The sequence below is a fragment of the Budorcas taxicolor genome, chromosome 17 (assembly GCF_023091745.1).
Source record: "Budorcas taxicolor isolate Tak-1 chromosome 17, Takin1.1, whole genome shotgun sequence".
NCBI classification, from domain to species: domain Eukaryota; kingdom Metazoa; phylum Chordata; class Mammalia; order Artiodactyla; family Bovidae; genus Budorcas; species Budorcas taxicolor.
This window is the reverse complement of record NC_068926.1, coordinates 58,725,274-58,749,467: the sequence shown is the minus strand read 5'-3', so window position 1 is coordinate 58,749,467 and position 24,194 is coordinate 58,725,274. Positions and strand designations below refer to the sequence as shown.

The window sequence follows — 24,194 nt, the reverse complement described above, 5'->3', positions numbered from 1 at the left end:
AACCTAAAAAGTGCTGAGATCGTATCTCACTTTTAGATCCACAATGCTTAACTCAGTATTTAGCAGACAGGAACAAATCAACAAATTAAAACACACATAAATTCAATATTAAGAAATCAAAAAGTCAGATTAAAATACACAAAAATGCTATTCAATGGCTCTCGGATTTCACCAAGAATGATGGAAGAGACTTCTAATATTCTCCTTGCCATCAACTTCCTTCCTCTAATTTATGTAACACACTACAGTCCAGATTAATCCTTCTAACTGCTCTGGATTCTGAAAAGATCCTGCTAATGGTCTACTGAATGGTGCTAATTGCCTTAACCCACTATTCAAGGCCCCCTATTATGTGAACTACCTTTCCAATCTTATTTCTTCCTCTTTTCCTTATCACTCCCTTCTCAATCTGATCAGGTCAGTTGCTCAGTCGCTTCCGACTCTTTGCGACCCCATGGACTGTAGCACACCAGGCTTCCCTGTCCATCACCAACTCCTGGAGCTTGCTCAAACTCATGTCCATCAAGTTGGTGATGCCATCCAACCATCTTATCCTCTGTCGTCACCTTCTCCTCCTGCCCTCAATCCTTCCCAGCATCAGGTCTTTTCCAATGAATGAGTCACTTCTTCTCAACAGCCAAGCTGAAATTCCAGCTATGACCAAAACTTCTCTACTGTGCCTTTATCCTTGGTCAATCACTTTCACTAGATTATCTTCTCTTCTTCCAGCCCCTGAAAGTCACATGTCCCAAATCAACTTTCTAAAACATTTTTTTTAAACTGGTCAATGTAAGAAGCACACAGCCATGAATCCATCCTCTTGCATTCCATATTCAACAAACATCCCATTCAATTTAAGAGAATTACAGCTGGTAGCTTGAGAGATGGGAACAGTAGCAAAGACCAACATGCTATTTCTATGTCTGATTTCACACTGAAAATCCTCAACAAAGATGTAACTAACTAGCAAGGAGATATGGTATGTGGAATACATAAAAACATGTCATAAATAATATGAGCACAAAGTTGATAATAAGGACAGGAAACTTTTGGCAAAATCCAATTTGTCTTCCACATGAAGAAAGTTTTAATATTCTGACATTTTTAACAAACCTAGTAACTTGAGAAGTCTTAACCTTTAGCTTTATAGAATATTCATTGAAGATACTTGTTCAATTGGCTTGAAACGTGTTCTCTCACCCTCTGAAGGTTGTCACAATCCAAAAAGACACTGCAACATACGAACAAGTCTAAGAAGCTGCTTGGGCACCCATCTATCTAGGTAAAAACATAACGACCTAGAAGTACTACCCATATCAGAGCATTTATAACACTGTACTGAGTACTTATCTAACTGTCCCACAAAGAATAAATCTGAGAGATCAAGAAGTTCAGCTTATCAGTGAAGGCCAAATATTATCTGGCCCATGTTCATACATGAAGATTGAACAAACAAAAAGCAAGAATAAACAAAACTCACTAAAACCTTACAAGTTCCTGAGAACTGTATCAAAATAAGATGACCTAAACTCAAATTTTCATTATTTAAATTCTGGGGAAATGAACAACCAATTATGTATGTATGGGAGGCAATAACCATGTCATCCCAAGCACACAGGACAGTACTGAGCACTCAACAAATGTTTGCTGAAATGAATTCCAAACTTTCCTCCTCCTCCAAGTATTAAGACATATAAAGAGATTTGCTAAAATAACTATCTAATTAGCCTTTTTCTAATTAAACCTTTGCTGGGTCATTTTAGGAGATACATAATTTTATTTTAATCTAGTAGTATATGGTGATCAAATTTACCTCAAATAACACTTTCTTTAAAGCTAAAACACAGAATAAAAGATGGGATTTTACTTTTTTTTCTAACTCTCCTTAATAGCGCCCTTGATCTTAGCCTGAATCTATTCTATAAGCTAATAAAGTCTCTTTAAATCTATTATTCAGTACATTGGGCAATTACAATCCACTCAATATTACTTCCCTGGTGGCTCAGACAGTAAAGCCACAATGTCTGCCTACAATGCGGGAGACCCCGGTTCTATCCCTGGGTCAGGAAGATCCTCTGGAGAAGATCCACTCCAGTACTCTTGCCTGGAAAATCCCATGGACGGAGGAGCATGGTAGGCTACAGTCCATGGGGTCGCAAAGAGTTGGACACGACTGAGCTACTGAACTGAACTGAACTATAACCAAGTCAGGATCAGTTTTTACTCTGTTCAAAATATCAGGCACTTGAAGACAACTCCTGCAATGCCAACAATTATAATCATGTCAACTAGCCAACATTTATAACAAAAACATGCTTTTTACATCCAACATGCCTTTATCCTAACTCTGGAGTTCACAGTTTGGTACTCTGTGTACTTTTTGGCATTTTCCAGAAATTCAGTCTCCAGAAAACAGTTTCATACTTAACACACCAGGATTTTTTTAATGACACTAACACCACACTTCTGAGAAAATAATGAAGTTGTTAAAGACTTTCTAATATCAAATTTCTTCTCTAAATAACCCAAGACAAAATTCAGTAGAGTACTTACCAACATTTTGCAAAGCAGTTAAGACTAGCAGTTAAACATCCTAATGCTGATTTTACCAAAGAACTGACTACATTTAGAATTTCATGGTGATTTTAATTTTCTTCACTATTTTCAGAAATCAAAAAGCCCACAAAGGATAACTTTAAAGACTTTCTCAATTATAAAAGGAACACAAATGAGTTGGATAGATAATTTTTAAATGATCGAAACAAATGTATACCTCAAGAATTTACATCATAGTTCTTATAAGTTAGAATGAAAGTATCATTGGATACTTAAAGCATAATAGCTAATTCCATACATCATTTTAGTTAACTCAAAATATTCTGGAAGAAGATAGAAATATTAATAATAAGAGATGGATTTAAATTATTCTTTTCTTATATTAAACTGTACTGGTTTTTAATTTATATTGAATTTTAAAAATATATAATCAAGGAAAATGAAATAAAACATTTAAACATGAAAAATTAAACTTAAATTATATTTATGTTATTAACATAGTACATATTTCTGCCACATTATAAACTTTAGATCAGCATTACAAATATAAAAATGATAAAATAAATTTATTTCAGAAGAAAATAAATTCTACACCCAATTCATTCATTTCATGAATCTTTAAATGATCTTTAGCACTTCTTAAAGAGAAATATATAAATATGCAGATTGATTCATTTTTATGTTCATAATGTGACCCCAATTAAAATCCCAAGATAGCCAATAAACCAAACTTTCAAAAGCATTCACCTACTGTACATCAATTGTAGTTTAAATTCTGTAATTTCACGTTTACATCATTTCCAAGGCAAAATAATTTTAAGAACAAAATGTTAACAGCAAAGTTGAACCAGTTATTCAAGAAATATTCAACCTTCTAAGGCCTAAAGACTGGATTCCAGAACACTCTTATTAAATTAGGTTCAGCTGCCAAACATCTTTTCATGTGAAACATCACAAATATCTGTAAAGCCACCTATGTAGACTAAAACTATAATATATGGATTAACTTTGCTGTGTTAGTGCTATTATAAACTGATGAATCTTTTCACAAAACACATATTCAATAATCATAAAAATCTGAATTACTGTTCCAATGAATATTTTTCCAAACTCTATTTTCTTCTACTAGAGACTTTCAAGAGAAAACTATGAACTCATTCTTTATATAGGTGACTTCCATATTTCCCACTTCTTTCAGCAGGACACCTAAATACATAGATTGATTAAAGCAGGCTATGACCAAAGGTTTTTTTGGTTTGAAATACCTAAACTGCTGCTGCTGCTGCTGCTAAGTCGCTTCAGTCGTGTCCGACTCTGTGTGACCCCATAGACGGCAGCCCAACTAGGCTCCCCCCGTCCCTGGGATTCTCCAGGCAAGAACACTGGAGTGGGTTGCCATTTCCTTCTCCAATGCAGCAAAGTGAAAAGCGAAAGTGAAGTTGCTCAGTTGTTTCCAACTCTCTGTGACCCCATGGACTGCAGCCGACCAGGCTCCTCCGTCCATGGGATTTTCAAGGCAGGAGTACTGGAGTGGGGTGCCATTGCCTTCTCTGATACCTAGATTGGCAGAGGTTAAATTTTATAGTCCATACACACAAGAGTTAATCAACCAAATAAGATGCCAGGTAAACTCTGGGACACAATACTTAACCTTAGGAAAACTAAAAAGCTGGAGAAAGCTATGCGACTCTGCTATTTAAATAAAGCACCTCAACTACTAACCGACTGAACTAAAAAATTCAGTGGTTAGTTCACAGTCCCTCTAGTGTTCAACTAGTTAAATTAACAGTCTCAAAATGGTAAAGAATGCTGTTCATTTCATAACTACTAAATCTGTTCCACGTTAAAGAAAATTGAATTTTTTAAAAAAACAAGGTATAAAAACACATCAACAAACTCTGAAATCTTTCCCTTAAATCATTCAAGTTAAGATATAAAAAGAATGAATGAATTCAGAATCATCTTCCACTGCAAGATTGATCATCAAGTACCCAGCATGATGCCTGGCACATAACAAGTGAACTATAAATATTTTATTATTGTCTGGTTCCTACTTTCAACATATAATTATTTCAAGCCATCATTTATTTTTGATTTATTACTACCACAAAATTAGAAACAATAAGCATAAATAAAAACTATTCTGCAAAGAAAAAAACAAAATGTGGAAAGAAAAATAGGCTTATTATGGCATGTAACATGAATCTGTAGTAATCCTTGTTAATCAAATATTCCTGCCAATTGTCTATATGCAACAGTCAATAAAAAGTCAAAAACACTCTGGTCAATTAATAATTCACATATACCATACACTTACCATAATTTTCAAGGATCAGATTACCATCCCTATTTAGAACAATATGGAATAGAATTTTAATTTTTTATTCTAAAATCCCTTCAGCACAGACATAAGTATTATCAACCGTCCTTGTACTGCCAAACCCAAAAAAACAATTATGAGACAACTTTTTGAAAAATCAAATGGCTAAATGTTAATTTAACTAAGATGACACTGACAATGTCAGGTGAAAAAGAATTCAAATTTTATCTACAGGCAGAAATTATGACCAAAACTATGAATTATAAAATAAGTTCATAAAGATTTAAATATTTTCAAAGCAGAGTTCATTAAAGGAAAAGTATGACTATGAAAAGCATTTATTTACACAGCACTTAAAATGTATGAACTTTCCATAGTTGCTTCATGTTGTATCATAAACTAAAGCTGTAATTCCCATAGTTTAGACAAGAATAAGTCAAAGCAAATTTAAATGACTTGTCTCTAATGGGACAAGTATCACAAGGAGAGAGAGACAAGGAGTGAACATTCAAAATTTTTTTAGTTTACTTATCATACTTACGGTCTCTACCTCTACAAAGAGAGAAAATAATAAAAGAATGCTAAATTTCTTCCTGGCCTCTGCTACATTTTGGATATGTGAGTGAACAGGAGGGAGTAATTCACAACCCATGACCTATACCTCTGCTGAATGCCGGCTGAGCTAAGTTAACAAATGGAAACAGAGTGGTAATGGTTCCTAGCCAACAAGGTGTGATTTGCTGAAGATGGAAGGGTTCTCCAAGCATTCTCTGTGAGACAGGGCTGCATTTCATGTGTGGTCAAATGGAATTTCAACTAACACAGGAAATCCAAGGAACTGCAGGCATATATATATGCAAGCACATTTACAAGCATCTTTGGAGGGACAGATCAACTTTGTGAATAGTTCTCGAAAAATGCCATTTTAGAATTATAGAACTAATTAAGTAACAACTTGCTATCTTAAATGTTGAGAAAATAGAACCAAAAGGCTATCTTTATAACAGAAGAACAAAAGATGTATATTGACACACACACACACAAAAAGTCAAGGATTTCACTGAAAATGTTTGCCTAATAGTATACTAACTCATTTTATCATGTAGTCTATAGACATGATATTTAAAGAGGTCAGTAATTAACGATTTCAGAGTGAGAAAGCTCAGTGAAAGCTTTCAATCTAATTCTATAGGAAAACATGCAGTTTACCAGTGAGCATCTCAGCCAGGCAATCTTAGCTAATGATTTCTACGTAGCAAATATGATTGGGTTGGCGATTTGTAACATACAGAGGACAGCCAAGGTCATTCAATCTGTGACATATTTATAAGTTAACAAGGCTTCTGACACATAAATATCATTAAGCACTTTAATCCAATAAATAGTGCTCTTCCAAAGCCCCTGTTCTACATGACACAAGCTTTTTTCCCACTGCCCAATACTTGCTATTTACAAATGAATAAAAATAATTTATGGAAAATAATTCAATTCAATTAAGTTTAATAAAACCTTTAAAATTAAACTATAAAAAGCAATAACTCCCCCCAAAAATGAAGAAAATTATACTACTGTCTTCTTAATATGGAGTTGCTGCTGCTACTAGGTTGCTTCAGTAGTGTCTGACTCTGTGCGACCCCAGAGACGGCAACCCACCAGGCTCCCCTGTCCCTGGGATTCTCCAGGCAAGAACACTGGAGTGGGTTGCCATTTCCTTCTCCAATGCATGAAAGTGAAAAGTGAAACTGAAGTCACTCAGTCGTGTCCGACTCTTAGTGACCCCATGAACTGCAGCCCACCAGGCTCCTCCGTCCAAGAGATTTTCCATGGAAGAGTACTGGAGTCGGGTGCCATTGCCTTCAAATATGGAGTTAAAAGAGAAATCAATGCACCAAGAAAATCTTTCAAATGTGGTCATATACTTTCTTTACATGTCTTCTGTAAGAGTATGTTTTCCTATGTGATCCAGAGTACTACAAGGACTTCATAGTGTGCAATGGTGCTAGACTGGTAATCTTCATACAAACTTCTCTTGCTCTCATTCATTTACTAATTAACTTATCCTCTAAATATGTGCCAGGAATTATGTTGGTCCTGCAGTTACAACAGTGGGCAAAGTCAGATGCAGGTCTTACCCCCAGCACATTTCACAGCCTACAGGGAGCTTCCCATCTCATCCTATCCAAAAATTCCCCAAATCCCCAACTGCCGGAAGCCAGCACAGGAGATCCCACCCATGACAAGGTCATGCGGAGAGGCCTGACGGTCAAGGCGAGTCAGGTCTCAAGGGGTCCTCTGCCTGAGCATCTACTCCGAAACCAAAATCTGTCTGTTTACTGTCTGCTATACTACAGTCTTCTGACATTACCACCTTTCTCTGGAAAGAGTTAACTCAGAGGTCCAGTTAACAGTCTCCTGCATATAAAAAGAATGTCTCCATTTAAAAACCCCTTTGATGGCTTTCTAATTTACCTGACCCGTCTGCCCAGACTTTTACAACTTGTGAATTGTTTACAGCCCCCCAACGGAGAGAGGCACGAAGCTTAAAATATCTTAAAGATATAGAGCCTTTTAGAGCTAAGAATTAGTTTGGTGAAGGATTTCATTGTTGAGTTAATGTTTGCCACCAGGCCTCCATATCCTTTATCTTTTAGGCACCTGGGAGGATATTAATCAATGTAAACGGGATGCAGAAATAGGAATATAGTAGTTTTGATGTTAGCAACACTAGACTTGAGTTAATTACTTTTCTCTTTGTTATAAATCACTATACTTCTTTCATTGTTATAAACTGTTGTGTCCTTGCTATGTAAGAATGTAACTTTATTTAGTGCTTTCTGAGAGTGGCACCAGACTTTGGAAAAGAACAACACTATTAAGCCAAATAAGTCTTCTGGTTGACAGACCCTTATCAGAAAAGGGCCGTAAAATGTTAATTGGCCCTCTGGCCAGAAGATGATGTAAATCACCTAAGACTTGTGTATACAACTAGGTATGCAGAGAGAAAGCCTGGTCTCGATAAGAGTCAGGGCTGCTGACGCTGCATAATTTTGTATTATCCATTGATCTCTATGTACAATCAAAAGTATAAAAGGCCTTTCCGGACAATAGAGGATGGGCCAGTCACTGAAAGACTGGTTTCCCCCGTGTCAAATCTCTCTCTCTGTCTCTCTCTTTCTCCCTCTCCCTGCCTCTCCTTTTCAGGCTGAATTCCCATCTGGGGTCTACTTACTTGCCCTGGCTTCTAAGACCCACATGAGAGGGAGCCCAAAGCGGGGCACCCTCCGCTATTCAAGTGAGCGCCAGTGGCCTAACGTAGACGGTGCAAGTTCCTTGTCTGGAACTTTATTAGTTTTCCACGTAAACCAAGTTATTCAGCCTCTTTTCTCCACTAATTTTCCTACTATACTATTTCCTCTTAATCTCTTTTTGTATTTCTAAATAAGTAAGTTTTTCCTCGCCTACTCTGTCTCCCCTTCAAATTACCCTGGATCCACTGGGGCAGGACCCCGGCACCCAACTACCTATTAAGTCCAAACTCCTCAGCCTAGTATTTAAGCTCCATCACCATCAGGCACAACCATGCAGTTTCAATCAACTTATCTTTAACTCTTTCCCCACAGATACTGCAAACTTTCCTACTCTATCTTTGCACGTGCAATTTCATATACCTGAAATGTTCTTGCCGTGACAGTCATATACAAATAACCAAATTCTACCCACTCTTTAAAGTTCAGCTTAAGAATCAATTGTTCCTCAAAGTGCTGCCTCTTTCCAAATAACTCCAGTAAGACTGTGTGTGTTCCTCTCAGGACATTTGCAGTAATGCTCTAGGTACATGTGTTGTGCTCCCTGTTAAGAGTGTTTCTTTCTGAAGAACACAGTATGTTTCTGATTCATTTTGCATTCTGCACAGCACCTAAAATAATCCAGACTCAATAAATATCTGCTGGCTACATACATGGTGGTAACTCTAAATATTAAAGATCATTAAAGAGCAATAATACTTTACAAAGCTGAAAGGATGCTTTTAAAACATCCTTTTGTACATTATTTTACTGCTGTTACAAAATACTATAAATTGAAACATGGGGGCAAACAAGCTGAATCAGTATTCCAGGACATCCGAGGAAGATGTTCTTGCCCAAGTATATTCTACCTCATTGCCCAACCATTCTGCACATCACACTGATATCTGTGTGATATCAGGACTAATCACAGAGAGTGCTTCATTTCAGTCATTTAACCCTTTTATTGGTAAAATTTCCTTTGAAAAAGTGTAAGTCACTCAGTCGTGTCCAACTCTTTGTGAGCCTATGGACTATAGCCCACCAGGCTCCTCTGTCAATCGGGATTCTCCAGGCCAGAAAACTGGAGTGGGTAGCCAGTCCCTTCTCCAAGGGATCTTCCCTACCCAAAGATCGAATCCAGGTCTCCCACACTGCAGGCGGATTCTTTACCATCTGAGCTACCAATGGCTTATGCTTATTAAGAATGGGTTTAAGGGCTCTGGCAATCTGATTCTGATTAATGAAACCTTTTCTATAGCAACCGGGTATGTGTTCCAACCCCAGATGTGCTACTGGAATCACGGGCTCCTCCTTGTTATACTCTTCATGAAACCAAGAAACGGCCGATAAATGTCTCCATAAAAGTCACTGCCAACAAATGTTACTTCCTTCCTAAACTGAGTTGCATCCTAAACTTCCAAGGGTGCCAAGGCAGGCGCCCTTTCCATTATTAGTATCTGCTAGGGTACTTTTAAAATAAGTTAAAAATATACTGCCTAAAACTGAACTGACAGTATCTAAATTTTTCTCCTTTAGACTAAATATATTTCAATGTGAATAATCTGCCCTTTTATAAATAGCAAACATCAAAGCTGCTTACATTTAAACAAGCCCAAGATTACCAGTGAAAAAATAATCTTAATGAAGAGACCTCCTCTTGATGATGTTCACACTTTCCTTCTTTAGGCAGTCACTCTACAAATATTTACTTATTTCCAACTGAAGGCATAGAATAAGCCTTCAAGAAGATTAGCATTAAGTCTTACCTCCCCCTAAGGCTGGTAAAGCCATAAATAAAGGTAATGTTTTAATGAAATATATTTTGCATATAACATTATATTAAATATGAGGAAGGGGTTTTTCATGACAAATCTGTGAATGTGCTACCTTTCAACTTACCACTGTATACACACAATCCTTTTCAACACAAAAGCACTCTATCCAATTTTTAACCTTAATATTTAGTATGTTTTAAGTCAAGGCAGTTTTGCTGCATGATCAACTGCAAACCACAGGTATTATTCTACCACAACAGCCTGGCAACTGGCTCATATTCAGGTACACTATCACAGCACAAAAAAAAAAAAAAAAAACCTAACTGTATGATCATGTGGCTACTGCAGAAGGCCTTTAGGCTCAATCCTAAGTGGGCCTCAGAGGATAATGCTTATTCTGTTGAAGTCACAGACAAATCACAGTACAACAGAGCCAGGATCAAAACGAGATGCAACTATACCAAGAGTACATTTAATCAGTGTTAGGTTTATAAGAAATAGGTATGTGGCCCAGTACTTGTGGGAAATTGTACAAAAATATGTACCCAGATGAAGCAGTAAAGAGAATTACTGAACACTTACTGGCCATAATGATACTCAATGAAAAACTCCTCAGGTAGCATCAGGACAATTTTAGGCATGAAATATTTAAAGCAACAGAATCCAATTTCATAATTCTCTAATGCTTAAAACATTTCTAAACCTTTGAGATCTTTTGGGAGGAGGGAGGAAAGAAGCATATACTATGTGTTATTTCTGCCATTAAAACATTTTTTATACAGAACAAAAAATTTTAGCTCCTAACTGAATCATTTTGCTGTTCATCTGAAACACTGCAAATTAACTATATTCCAATATAAGATACAAATTCAATTTAATCTTTAAAAATACTAATAAATAAAGTCAAAAAAACATAAGCCCTATGTCCAGAATTAAGCAAGTCAGTGCTCTTTCTGTAAGTTCAGAAAATAGATTTTATTAGATACATAGATAATAGAACTCTTAACAGTTTATTTTAAATGCTATGGTAGAACTAAATTACTCTATAAAATGAGTAAATCACACAGTTTATGTTACATATAGCTTTAGAGACAACAATGGTTTTAATTTTAAAAGGTATAAAGTATGGATTTGAGTTCCATTACAACTAGTGATATGACTAAGTCATGGACTTTTATAAGCATCCATTTCCCTATGGGTATGCTAACTTAAATGAATGAATGGGACAGGACACTCAAGGAGTCCTTTCAATGATGAACCACCAAGATTCAGCCCCACTTTCTTCCTTCCTTTAAAAAACCTAGTTTTATTTTAGAGACTTCCAATTTTATCTTCTATATAAAACACTTCAAACAGTAAGACTGACTGAATATGTCAGCAAAGGATTTGCTTGTAAATTGTGTAGCAAAAAGTGTTTTGTTCTCTAATGTGTAATTTTATATCTACATCACTCAATTTTAACCTCCAAATACATATTTTTTCTTGAATTAATTAGGCCTTTAAATTAACTTTTTCTCCAATTTAGCACATTTTAATTTCTTAGATCAACCTCTCTGAACAAGAGATAAAGAAACTGCTTTACTGGAAAAAGAAATCTTTATAGTACTTTAATGCATAGGAACCCTATTTTAAATCTTAAAAGTACTCTATTAAAATAGAACAAGATTTTAAACTGTGTTCATCACTAAAACTACTTACATCTCAAGCAAAAAGAAAAAAAACAAAAGCTGGAATACACCAAGAAAGTTTACCTACTTTTAGGTTAATTTGCAACCTTACTTGTGGTGGTGACTTGAACACCTCATTACTACGGAGTTTTATTCAGGTTTACTTTATAGAGTAGGTAATTTTATATATAATGCTTATACATACTTACCAAAACATAAATCTCCACACCCAACACACATACCCTGCAAATCAAATGATTTAACTTTTCCCTAAAGCAACCATCTTTAAAGTGTAATTTTTCTTACCAACTGTTTAATTTTCATATCATTAGAACATAAGTCCTTTACATGCTATTTCACTACAATCTCTATATAAATGTCTCATTTTTCATAGAAAAAACTAATTACATGGTTCAGTAAGTTGCCTGTGGTAACACATCGATTTTATTTACATTCAAAAATTAGACTTCAGCTTATTCTCTCAATTTCAAGCACATTTAGCTTAATAATTCTATCTAATCCATTAGATCTTTTCCTATTCTTCATATGAAAGAATTCTGAAATCTTAACCATCATTTTACCATATAAATTTACTGCTTACCAAAGTCTTAATAAGTATTTTACTTTCTCTAAGAATAAAATGTATAATTTTCTATTAAATCTAATATTTCAGTAATTACACACTAGAAGCGCTTATATAATCATACAGTGAAAACTATTACTATTTTATAGTGTTTTAGCAAGCTAATTCTTTCAAAACAAAACACAGTGAAAACAAGGAATACTTACTTTACAACTACTCAGAACTAGCTACCATTTACCACTCGGTTCATGCTTTCCATCAAAGTGTTAGCTTCTTTTGAAACATAAATGTATTTTTCTATTATCCTCCACAAAGTAAAAGCAAATATAAAAATTAAAGTAACATTTACTTTTCAGATACACTGAGTTAACAATCTCAAGAATTATTAATGCCATGTAATGAAATCTCCATATAAATGTTGATACATAAAATATTAATATTAGAAATCTAGAATGCTGTAAAATGGTATAATTCACTTGTTTTCAAAATCAGATTTATTTACTTGAAGAATAAATAAACGCAAACAATGTGAAAAAAAGCTTTTTCAATCTAGCCAGAGATTAATTTTAATGAATCACAAATGAACTATCAATAATGACAAAACAGATATAAAAACAGAATGGAATGTCAGGGATCAGAAGAAATTTCTTTAGAAGAAATTTTCAAACTAAATGAAGTTTTACCTAATTTCATTCCTATTAATTTTATATGTAAAGCTGTCACTACGTTCAGAGAAAGCAATTCTTTTTCATTGCAACTGAGAATAAATCCATTTACAATGTTGACTAAAATTCATTTCATTTAGTCAAAGATAATCAGAAATCTCCAAAACCCAACTGACAATTCACACTGTTAAGATACACATATGTGGTAATACATTCCTGTGTAGACATACTTCATTGTCTATGATTTTATGAAAATTCAATGCCAACACTTCTCTTTTTAATATTCTAAGCAATAAGTGGCTATTAATTTTCAGAGTTTGGCTTGATCATCATAATTTGCCTTTGTGAGCTCTTGAATGTTTTTCATCTTTTCTTCTCTCCTCTGCCTGACCCCATCTTTCTTATGACTTCAGAACAACCTTCATTTGAACTTTTAACTGCTTTTGTAAAAGCAGATGATTCAAGAAGTCTTCTGTTTTTAAACAGGCTCAAAGTCAGGTTCTTCCTCAAGCCAGAGTGAAAAGTTATAGGGGAAAATAACAATCACAGTCTCAAAGTTTAGCCCCAAACTTAACAGTTACAAAAGTAGGAGGGCATCTTTACACTGGATATTTACACCTCACTGAGAATCAAAAACAGAAATAATAATGCCTTAACTAGGTTTCGATCTTCTCAGATTACCAAATAATTCAAACTTTCAAGTGTATTTATTATAAATCAACCTTCTGAAAGGATAAACCACGCTATGTTAGAATTATTTAAGAGGTTTTTCATTCATTCATTCAATGAACGTTATTAAGCACATTACAGCTAATCTGTGTAAGATACTTCTTCTGGACCAGTTCTTTGGGTCAAGCCATCTCCAATCCCTAGAAGTCTGTGCTTGTTCTTTGTACGATTTTGGGACTCAAAGATTGCATGTCTTTCCCATTACTGACTAACAGGCAATGAAATGACCAAACAATTGTGTTTATAAAATGATTCTGTTTGGTAGATAAGAAGTCAATTTAGCATAATATATTATTCTCTAAAAATCAAATTGAAAAATGTGGGAAAAAATTTAGGCAAGCAAAAACAGGCAAGTTATAATAAAATAAAATTGGCAAAAACTATCAATATAAAGTTCAGTACATAGTCATAGGTATTTTTTAACTTAAATCTGTATCCTAAACTAAAAACATTTAATAACTCAATTCAGAATAAAATAATATATTACAATATTATGGTCTTCCTGCTCATATTCAGTATCTTATATATAATCTTTCTAATTATGTCTTTCTTGATCAGAAACCTTTAACAATTTCTCAAAATCTATCAGATTAAGTCCTTGCTTCAGTGAACTCCACACTATGGCCCACCTTCCCACTTTTTGTTTCCCCCAACTATCTCACTCATATTCCACGTTCTGGGCAAGCCTGCCTCTTCCACAGTTCATTCACTGCCCGAAGGCCCATGTATAGCGGCTACTTTCTCTGACTAGGGCAAATTCCATTGCAACCTATGTAACAGATGTATCCTGTGAGACACTGCAAGCCTCACGGCCTCTGGGCTTCAGCCCTATCTCCCTATTCTCTTTCCCTGAGGTTGCATCTGCTACTTCTGCGAGATCCCTAACTTAAACATTTGCAGCTTACTCCACTGTATCATCATTATGGACTCATTTAGCTGCTTCCCCAGTAAGACTGTGAGCTCCTTAAAGATGAGGATTCGTTTTTACACATCTAGGGCTGATCACAGCTCTTGCCTAATAGAGACTGAATAAACAGACCAGAAACCAAGAAGGTTTCTCACTAGGACTTACAGTGTTCTTGTGAAAACTTTATAGAACCCTTATTTACACATTAGTCCTAGAATTGAGGGCCTCCCTGGTGGCTCAGACGGTAAAGAATCCGCCTGCAATGCAGGATACCTGGGTTCAATTTCAATCCCTCAGCTGGGAAGATCCCCTGGAGGAGGAAGGACATGGCAACCCACTCCAGTATTCTTGCCTGGAGAATCCCATGGACAGAGCCTGGTGGGCTACAATCCATGCGGTCGCAAAGAGTTGGACACGACTGAGCGACTCAGCACAGCACACATCTGGAATTGAATGTTTGCTAATGTGGAAAACAGTCAATCTACTACATTTCTCTTATATACTTACAGTGTTCCCTGCATTATACATATTTGTGTGCCTGTCTTATACCCTTTTCAGACTATAATTTATCAAGGGTAGAGATTTCAAAGCCTTATAATTGGACCTGTTGATACAGGTACTTAGAGATGGACACAAAGAAGGAAATACTTGTATATTCAGTATTCAGCCAGTGTCCTTCAATACCTCTATGTGGAGAAGGCAGTAAAGTTACAAATCTACATTACAGGGATCCAACAGAGTCAAATCTTAAAGTTCTGACCTCTTTATAACATAATTTAAGGTTTGTTATGAAATTCTGTTTACAGACTCTAACTAGACAAATTTCCTATGAGGAGGAACATCTTCACTGTTCTCTAATAGTTTACTATTCTTAGTTATCGACATTAACAAACTCAAAAATGATTACTTCAATCTAAAAGTATACTTTAAAAAGCTAGTATTTGACAAACATCAGCAAATAGTGAATGTTATACCACACAGATCAACTGCCAAAATGTTTTCATTTTAATGTCTGAGTTAACTGCTGGTACTGCAGTAGCAGCAGTAGTTACAATTCTAGATTAGCTTGTTCTCTGTGCTGTTCTAAGTACTTAAACTTTTTTTATTCTTGTAACCCAGTTTAGAGTGAGGAAACTGAAGCACAAATAAGGTAAATAACTAGACCAAAGATACAGAGCAAGCAAGTCAACAAGCAGGGATTCAAACCCAAGCCTCTGAACCACTATGCTATACAATATAAACAACTCCCTAAACAAGAGCCCAAAACTGTTTATCCAAGTGACAGGGACCAGTTGGAAACGTGTCTTAGTCTTCTTATAGACTATTTCATAGGTATTTTAAGCATTTGAGCAAAAAATGTAACATAAAACTATGTGTATCCTATAGGATTGTTCTCCTTCTGCACATATTTAAATACAATGCTTTGTGACATTTCTTCGTAGAATGCTATTTGGGCTAAACTGTAAAAACAAAGGTAAATGCCTAATAACATAACTAAAAAGCATTTTAAAGGACAGTAAAATGTCCCTTAAAAAAAGAGAATGCTACAAATAATGGTACCATTATCTTAATATTAAAGGATCCTGACAAAATTTATTTTAGCCAAAATGGAATCATTCTTACACATATTAGAGAATGAAACAGACTGCAAGTATCCTAAATGTGTGTGACTACCATTACAATACTCCCCTGGTATCCTTTTTCCATGATTGCTCTACAGGTAATATTCTCCCTCACTTGAAACAAAGCAGTCTTTATGTCACTCATTTTTCTAATTAAGTTTCATATATTTCCTAATATTAGTTGAAACATGAAACTACTCTTTGCAACCACTTTTACCTACAGAAAAGATCATTTGCCTTGATCTAATAACTTTCACACATTCAATATATTAAAAAGAGTAGATGTACTTAACAAAGTTATGATTGTTTCATCACTCTAATACTTCCCTGGTGACATACCAAAAAATAAACAGTTTACACTGTTTTCAAACTCAATAGGGAAGAAAATTAAAAGGCAATCATTCTCAGGCAAAAACATTCATAAGACACCGTTAAGTGAAAAGGGCTGAGTTACAAAACAGTATGATACCACTTTCATTTATACATAGAAACACCAAACATTAAAACTCTGCTTTAGACTTCAGGATTCTTGGTTTTTTGTTCTCTTCCTTTGGCAGTTCTGTTTTCCTAATTTTCTAATTAAAGTGTAATATTTCTGTAATTTATAAAATGATCTAAAAGAATTTAATCTTAAATATTTACCACAAAAAACCACTTAAAACATGAACAAATGTACATAGGCAATCTATAGCAACTATAAAATATTCAAACAGGCTACATCTTTTCATTAACACAGTAACAAAATCCATGAGAAATAACACAGTAACTTAGTAAGTTATTTCTAAAAACACTGACCATGTGCCTTTTTGGTATGGATAAATAACTTTATACATCAACTAAATAAGCCTAAATAACAGTTGGGTTTGGTTTCATCTTCATTATAAAATGATTATTTGTGTTGCTAACAGTAAAGACCAGACCAAAAAGTTAAAACATAAAGGATCAACAGGGAAAAAGAGAGTGAAACTGAGTCAGAAACAATCAAGGAAAATGAAGGGGAAAGAAACGGGGAAAAAAAAAAAAAGCTGTATTATTCCTCTACCACATGTGCAAAATACTGTGAAAGAAGAAAAAGATAATGCTTTGATATTTAAATGGATAAATATAAATGCTATCTTTTAGGAGGTATCTTATTTTAAAAACTCTGATTAAACAGAAACCAGATGTTTAAAACTAATTTTACCTTGAGTTCACTGCAAACTACATGTAATAGCTTTGAGATGTATATAATTCTGAGACTTGGCTGACTAACCAGCTAGGTAAGCAATCTTACCCAGAATAGATTCTTATATATATAAACCAAATACTCTAAAAAACTATGGAAGAAAGGTTTGAGCTGAACAAATGGACCATAAAGTAAACAGCTCAATTAGTCCACTGTGGTTTACTGCCCTCTGGCTGTTGTGGCAGGAGATATCACAGATTAAAAAAAGTGGCTGTAAAGAAAAGCGAGGAAGGTGTCAAGCAGAAGCTGGCAGGAAATCCTTTAGGGAAATTTAGATGCTTTAAAATAGATCCTCAGATACATTAAAGTTAGTTTTACTCCTTCCTATAAAAAAAATTAAATATACGTATTAACAAAACATTTCAAACACTAACTGAAATTTTTCAACCACAAATTAGTAAGAGTGATTTAGACACTATAAATGTTGGTTCTAGGAGACTAAGTCAAAAAGAGTTAATGGCCTATCCAAACTAAAAATCAGAATTAGCCCTGATTTAGAAAAATTCTTTAGCATACTAGATGAAAACATTTAAGGAAAGAGGTAAAAACATTTTTATAAGAAATTCAGAGAGTATCAATAAAATTTCCTCTGGTTATAAATTGGTGGTAAAAATCAAAGTCTTATATTAATTCAAAATTTCCAGATATCAGAGGTAATCTGAAGTTAAACATTAGGCAGCATTAGAGCAAATAATTCCTGGAATCACCTACTTACATAAAAAGCAGGAACAAAACACAGGAAAACTTGCTACAAAACCAGAGTAGGTTCTTTACATGAATCTTTCTTCAAATATACTATGCAATGACACCTCATAATTCTGTCCAATAAGGCTTGCACTAAGTTCCTATTATCACTTTACAATTTTCCACCAGAGTTCAGCTGGCAAAAACCATAACAGCAAGAGTCCAAAAAGAAAAAAAAATAATAATTCTTTTCATTTCACTGACTTGATAATAACTCACATTTCACTATCATTTTAATACAGTAGATCTTAGCCTCAATTCCAACCCAAACACCCAGGGGACACTATAATAGAGTGGTTCTCAAGGTACTGTATGAATGGGAAAGAATCTGAATAAAACAGGGGTGGAAAGAAAAGGGGTGAGAGTAAGGAGGTTCCTTTGACACAAATCCATTAAACACTTGGATTTTTCTTCTCAGCAAGTCTTTATAACCTTTTCAGAATATACCACTATTCAAAACATATATAATGCAAATAATTTTTAAGAAAAAAAAAACAAAACTTACCCTGTAGTTCATGATGTATTACACCCACTAGGTTGGGTTCGTCTCCCCACCAGAATATCCATAACTCTTTGCAATCTGGTTTGACATCACGGCGCCATACACACAGCAAGTTGGCTTGGAGACAGCGGATGAAACTTAACAGGATTGGATCATCTTGGGCTGGGGCTGAAATTATGGGTCCACAGTCCCCGTGCCCTCCAAAATTGTACCTACGCCATTTGATTCCTGTGAGTTCAGCCTGGAAAAAGAAAATTACAATTTTGACTGTTTTCTTCACATAAAAACACTAAAAACAGGCTTCAATACAGAAAAATAAATCTGCTAAAAATAAATATTTACAGTACACCTCATTACCGTAGATTTCTTCCACTGAAGAATTTCTGTCAATCCTTGATTTTTTTTAAAGGCGGTAAAAAGTTCATTTCTTCCTATCAAGATTTCTACATATATTATACATCAAAATACAGCAAAAAAGTAATCATTTCCTGTTGAACCATTTTTTACCTATTATTTACTATAAAGTCCCTATACTTATTGCTTAGAATACTTTCTATATTATTATTCCTTATTTAACTCATAAATTATATTTAGAAGTCAAGTAAGAATCTGTAGAACTGAAATAATTTCTTTGAAAGAATTTCCTCAATTTCATCCCATCCAGAAACTCTAGTTTAAATCTTTTTTAATTGGAGAAATACAATGCAGTAACATAGTACTTCATTATGAAAGCCAAAATAACCTGCTAATAAACTAATGGAATGTTATCGGCAATTTATTCCTGCTATTTAGTGTGTGGCATACAGAAAAGCTTTCCTTCTATAACAATTCCCTAGTGTACTTCGGTCTTTTGTTTTCTAAACACATTTTAAAACACAGTAACTTTAACTCAGCTGAGAGCAGATCCTCTATCTTTGATCGGTCTTGTGAATTTGTATTCTAAAATTTCTTAAGTATTAGGTTTAAAAAGAACTAAGTTTCAGGGATGTTTCAACACAAACAAAAGTTGAATTCCTTACTTGACTAGGAGCTACAACTATGTATTCAAAACTGATAGTAAAACTTATTCATAACATAACTGTACCAAAGAGTCCATGTATCCCTTGCATTTAACCCTTACTCACTCATATTCCCCTTCCTCACACCACTCCCAACCACCAAGTTAGTAATTTTTGTCAAGAAGTTGCTTTTCAAAAAACAAGTACCACAGGTGAGAAAAATAACTGTTACTTCAACTAACATAACTAAAACAAGCTGAAGTCCTAAAACAATCACTATAACAAACATCTCCAAGAAAAAATTATCAGTTTTCTTCAATCCCCAAAAAAGCTTCACAAAAAAAAAAAGATTCCAAAAAGACAAACATCCAAACTAGAACTGTCTGAAGTTCACTAATTTTTCCTTTCACAGTATGAGATGCGGAAATCTCATCTTTAATGAAAATTCTCAGTAAAACCTGGTATTGGCATCATTTAGGCTTTCTCTTTGGACCACTTGGGTTTTCCTCCAACTAAATATACCTGGCCAAGGAAAAGGTTCAAACAAAAAAGTAAACTAATCACACAAGAAATAATTATTTTCCATTATCATATGAGAAATAATTATCAGCATCATACTTTCCTGTTTTTCTATGCATAAACATTTTTTCAAATCCTTTTTCATTTACTATAAATATTTTTTATATTACTAATTACCATTCAAAAATAATTAATATTTTCATACTATTCACTGCTTGGAGAAAACAATTTATTCAATAACTGGACAGTCTTCATTTTTCTCACTATTATAATTGGCGAACATCCTTGAACATTATTTTCCTCAATTATTTCCTTAGGAGAGATTGTTTGATGCGGAATTACCAAAGACTACAAATATTTTAGTCTTTGGCAAACTCACAAAAGGATGCTACCATATGCTTTCCAGTAGTCTCATCAACACAAATAACCTCCTCCCCAATGGCCTATTTTTAAAAATTCCTATCAGTTTAATAAAATGGTATGTCCTTGTACTAACTGGTAGTCCTCATTCCACTTAGAGAAATCATTATCATGTATTTGATCTGATTGGAGCCAGTTTTCCTGGGTTTGACGTCCAGCTCTGTACTTATTAGCTGGAGGTAGAAGTACCCAGAGCAAATCATTTAATCTTGGTCTCTCAGTTCCCTTACAAGTAAAATGAGAATAATGGTATTCAGAATTGATTCAATGAGTTAGTATACACAGGCAGCGCTTAGGACAGTGCCTGGCACAGGGCCAAAAATATAAAGGATACTGCTATCTTACTGGCACAGCTGTACTGCTTCCCTTTAGGTGTGTTTTCTATCACATAGATTTGTTTCTTCAAATAAAAGCAATATGTATGTATCTGTTTATGTCTTAATCAGAAAGCCTAAGATCAAGTTTTAAATATGTATCATAGAAGGTATCTAAATAAAAAGACTAAGTGGGAGCAACTGAAATCAGAAAAGTAGAAGACTTGTTCAATCACTCAGTCGTGTCCAACTCTGTGACCCCATGGGCTGTAGCCAGCCAGGCTCCCCTGTCCATGGGATTTGGGGGTTGCCGAAAATTTCCTCTTCCAGGGGATCTTCCCAACACAGTGACTGAACCTGCATCTCCTGCACTGCAGGCAGATTCTTCCCACTAGAAGACTAACTTCTCTTTCATCACATAAACAAGCATTCTACGCCCAAGGATCCTGAGGAAGTGAAGGGGAGAGGGAGGTAAGGCGGGGAATGAAAATATACCAATGAATGTGAACCACTCAACAGTCCATGGGGTCACAGAGAGTCAGACACAACTGACAGACTAACACTAATGTTTACACTAACCGTATTTAAAAGGAGAAAATTTAAATATATCAGCTATTTAAACATCAGGTGAGTCAGTTCCCAAGAAAATCTATGAACCGCAATCTACTCACAAGAATACTTTCACCTGTAACATCCAATATCGCTCAGCAGACAAAACTATTTGGCTTTGCTTCAGGAGAAGGGCTTCCTAATCCCAGCACGTCCACTAACTTCCTATCAGTGCTTCTATGGTCTCAGTGGTAAAAGAGAGCCGCTGCCACCTGCTCTCTGTCTTTATGGGGCTGTTCCAGCAAGTGACATAATACAAATGCAAGTGACATTACTTCAAAGCTACAAACTTAATCTCTTTATAACTAATTCAGCCAGAAGTACTAAAAATGTCCAGTCATTTTGAAACAATTTATCCCTTTACCTTAAAGCTAAACATCACTATACCAATCTTCACTGGAAAATATAACAATGAAACACCATTAAAGCCTAACATATATCTGAGTATAAAATGAATGCTCAAAGATCTAGCTTTACATTTTGAATTAGTATTTGCTAAGAGGAAAAATGATTGAAACATTTTGTCCATGAAAAAAATTTTATCATGGATATATATTCAATTACACTATTAAAATATGTTCTTATATGCCATGATCATGTTTATAGTTAAAAATCAATTACACAAAGGTCTGTTGACCCAATTTCTGACAATTTCTGACCCAATTTCTCATATCTCCAAGACTCAATATTCTTGAGGCAATCCTTTAAAATGTTTCTAGATGCAAATTATCCCCAAAATGCAACTATTTCTCACTGTCAAAGATAAACAATCCATATTTATACCTAAGATTGTTATTGTTCAGTCGCTAAGTCGTGTCCAACTCTTGTGACCCCATGGACTATAGCCCACCAGGCTTCTCTGTCAACAGAATTTTCTAGGCAAGAGTACTGCTGTGGGTTGCGTACTGCTGTGGGTTGCTATTTCCTTCTCCAGGGGATCTTCCCGCCCCAGGGATCAAACCTGCATCTCCTGCATTGGCAGGTGGATTCTTTACCACTGAGCCACCAAGGAAGCCCTAAGCTTAAGATTATATAGCTTTAAAAATATAGAATCAAAGGTATAAATAGTATTTTTATTCATCACCTACTTAATACCAGGCACCACAACAGGGTCTTCACACAGAATTTCTAATATGAGGCACCCTAATAGGCTTCATATGTAATTTCTACATATGAAGCTTTCATATGTAATTTCTAATCTTGGCCAACAGCTAAAGAAATTAGTAGTCAGAAAAATTAAATAACTCTTCCATAACCACACAGGTAGCAATTGGCAAATCCGAAACATAACTGAACTTAAAGCATAAACTCTTTCTACTCTGCCATGATGTTTCATAGGGCTAATTGTAACAAGAAGCCTTAGAGGATTATAAAATAGTACAAAGAAACTGTCATCAACTCAATTTAGCAATGACAAGCTCTCATGGCCATACTTTCTAATTTAAGAAAGTTCATGAATCTTTCTTCACTCTTCCTGAGTTATTAAGAAAACTAGTATAAGACTGCTCACTACACCATCCCATAAAGAGAAGAGATTAATTTCACTCAGATAATTACATACTCCTTCATGTACATGTTACCACTGTAAGACCATAACCACACAAGCTAATTCTTAGGGTATGTATAACTAACCAAGAAAATAACTACTCTAATAGTAACAGACTGGAGGGAAGTTTTCTCAGCAATGGCTAGTATCAGCTGCATAGGTAGTAGTCAAGGTCCTTGGGGAACTGAACTTAACCAGAAGAGACTCTTCTAGCCAAAACAGCAGCTCAATTCAGAATGTTCTAACTAAACTGCAACAGAGTCAGGATAAATGCATTTTCTTATGACATGAACGTATTTAAAGAACATTTATATTGCTTCTTAACATTCTACTCTTTAGGTACTAATGTAAGAAGTGAGCTGATAAATTTTCCCACTGAAGGTCACTTATTTGCACTGACCCACTGCAATCAGATCCCTTGTGAGACCAGCATACATCAATACTTGCAAAGTGGCTCTCCAAAGTTAAAAACTGTATTCAGAGGCCATGGAATGGAGTAAAACTAATGTAACTTGATAAGAATGAACCCTAGGTATATTATGGAAAGAACACTGGCTGCAGGTCAGGAGACCGAGGCTCTAGTACTAGTTTTTCAACTATTTACCTAAATGGTATCAGGAGATCTCCATCTCAGGGCACCTTGGCTTCCCGACCTGTAAGGTGATATGGTTGACCTAGATACTATAAAGAGCTCACGTCTCCTGACCCAAGCTAATTACATCCCACTCACAAAGGCGACTTCTAAATGAAATTGACCCTCATTAGAGACATTTGAATTTTCAAGAAATAGTTGAAATAAAGATATCTCAAACTACAGAACAAGCAGCTTAATATCAATCCTTGGCAGGATTCTAGGATGATCTGTAGAAAAGGCAGATGTGATCATTTGGGACTAACGTGAGTACATGAGGAAATATCAAGTCTGCCTCACACCACTTCCTCCTGTGATAGAGTTACTACCCTAGCAGATCAGAAAAATACAGCTAACAAACATATTAAGTCACCTCTCAACTGAGTCAAAGGAAAGAAAAAAGTTAGGATAATAGAAAACGTCTGTTAAAACATAACTAATCAGCTCCAGGTAAAGATGGCAGAACAAACACACACATCTGCTTTTGCTCGCTCTTAAATCCCTCAAAACACCCAGTAAAGAAGTTTGTTTCTTTGTTTCTTTGTTTTGTTCCCTTAAATCATAAAATCACAATA

The 24,194-nt window shown here is 35.0% G+C and overlaps 1 protein-coding gene across 4 annotated transcripts in view; it reads right to left on the bottom strand.

The window, feature by feature from the left end:
• Positions 1-24,194, bottom strand: part of MED13L (mediator complex subunit 13L) — a 282,763-nt gene that overhangs the window by 231,130 nt on the left and 27,439 nt on the right. For 3 of the 4 annotated variants that reach the window (XM_052654564.1, XM_052654566.1, XM_052654565.1), the window contains exon 2: positions 18,586-18,823. In XM_052654564.1, coding sequence (XP_052510524.1) covers positions 18,586-18,823 — 238 coding nt within the window. Of the gene's footprint in view, positions 1-18,585; positions 18,824-24,194 lie in introns of those variants that run through there. The other variant, XM_052654567.1, reaches the window with a different exon arrangement.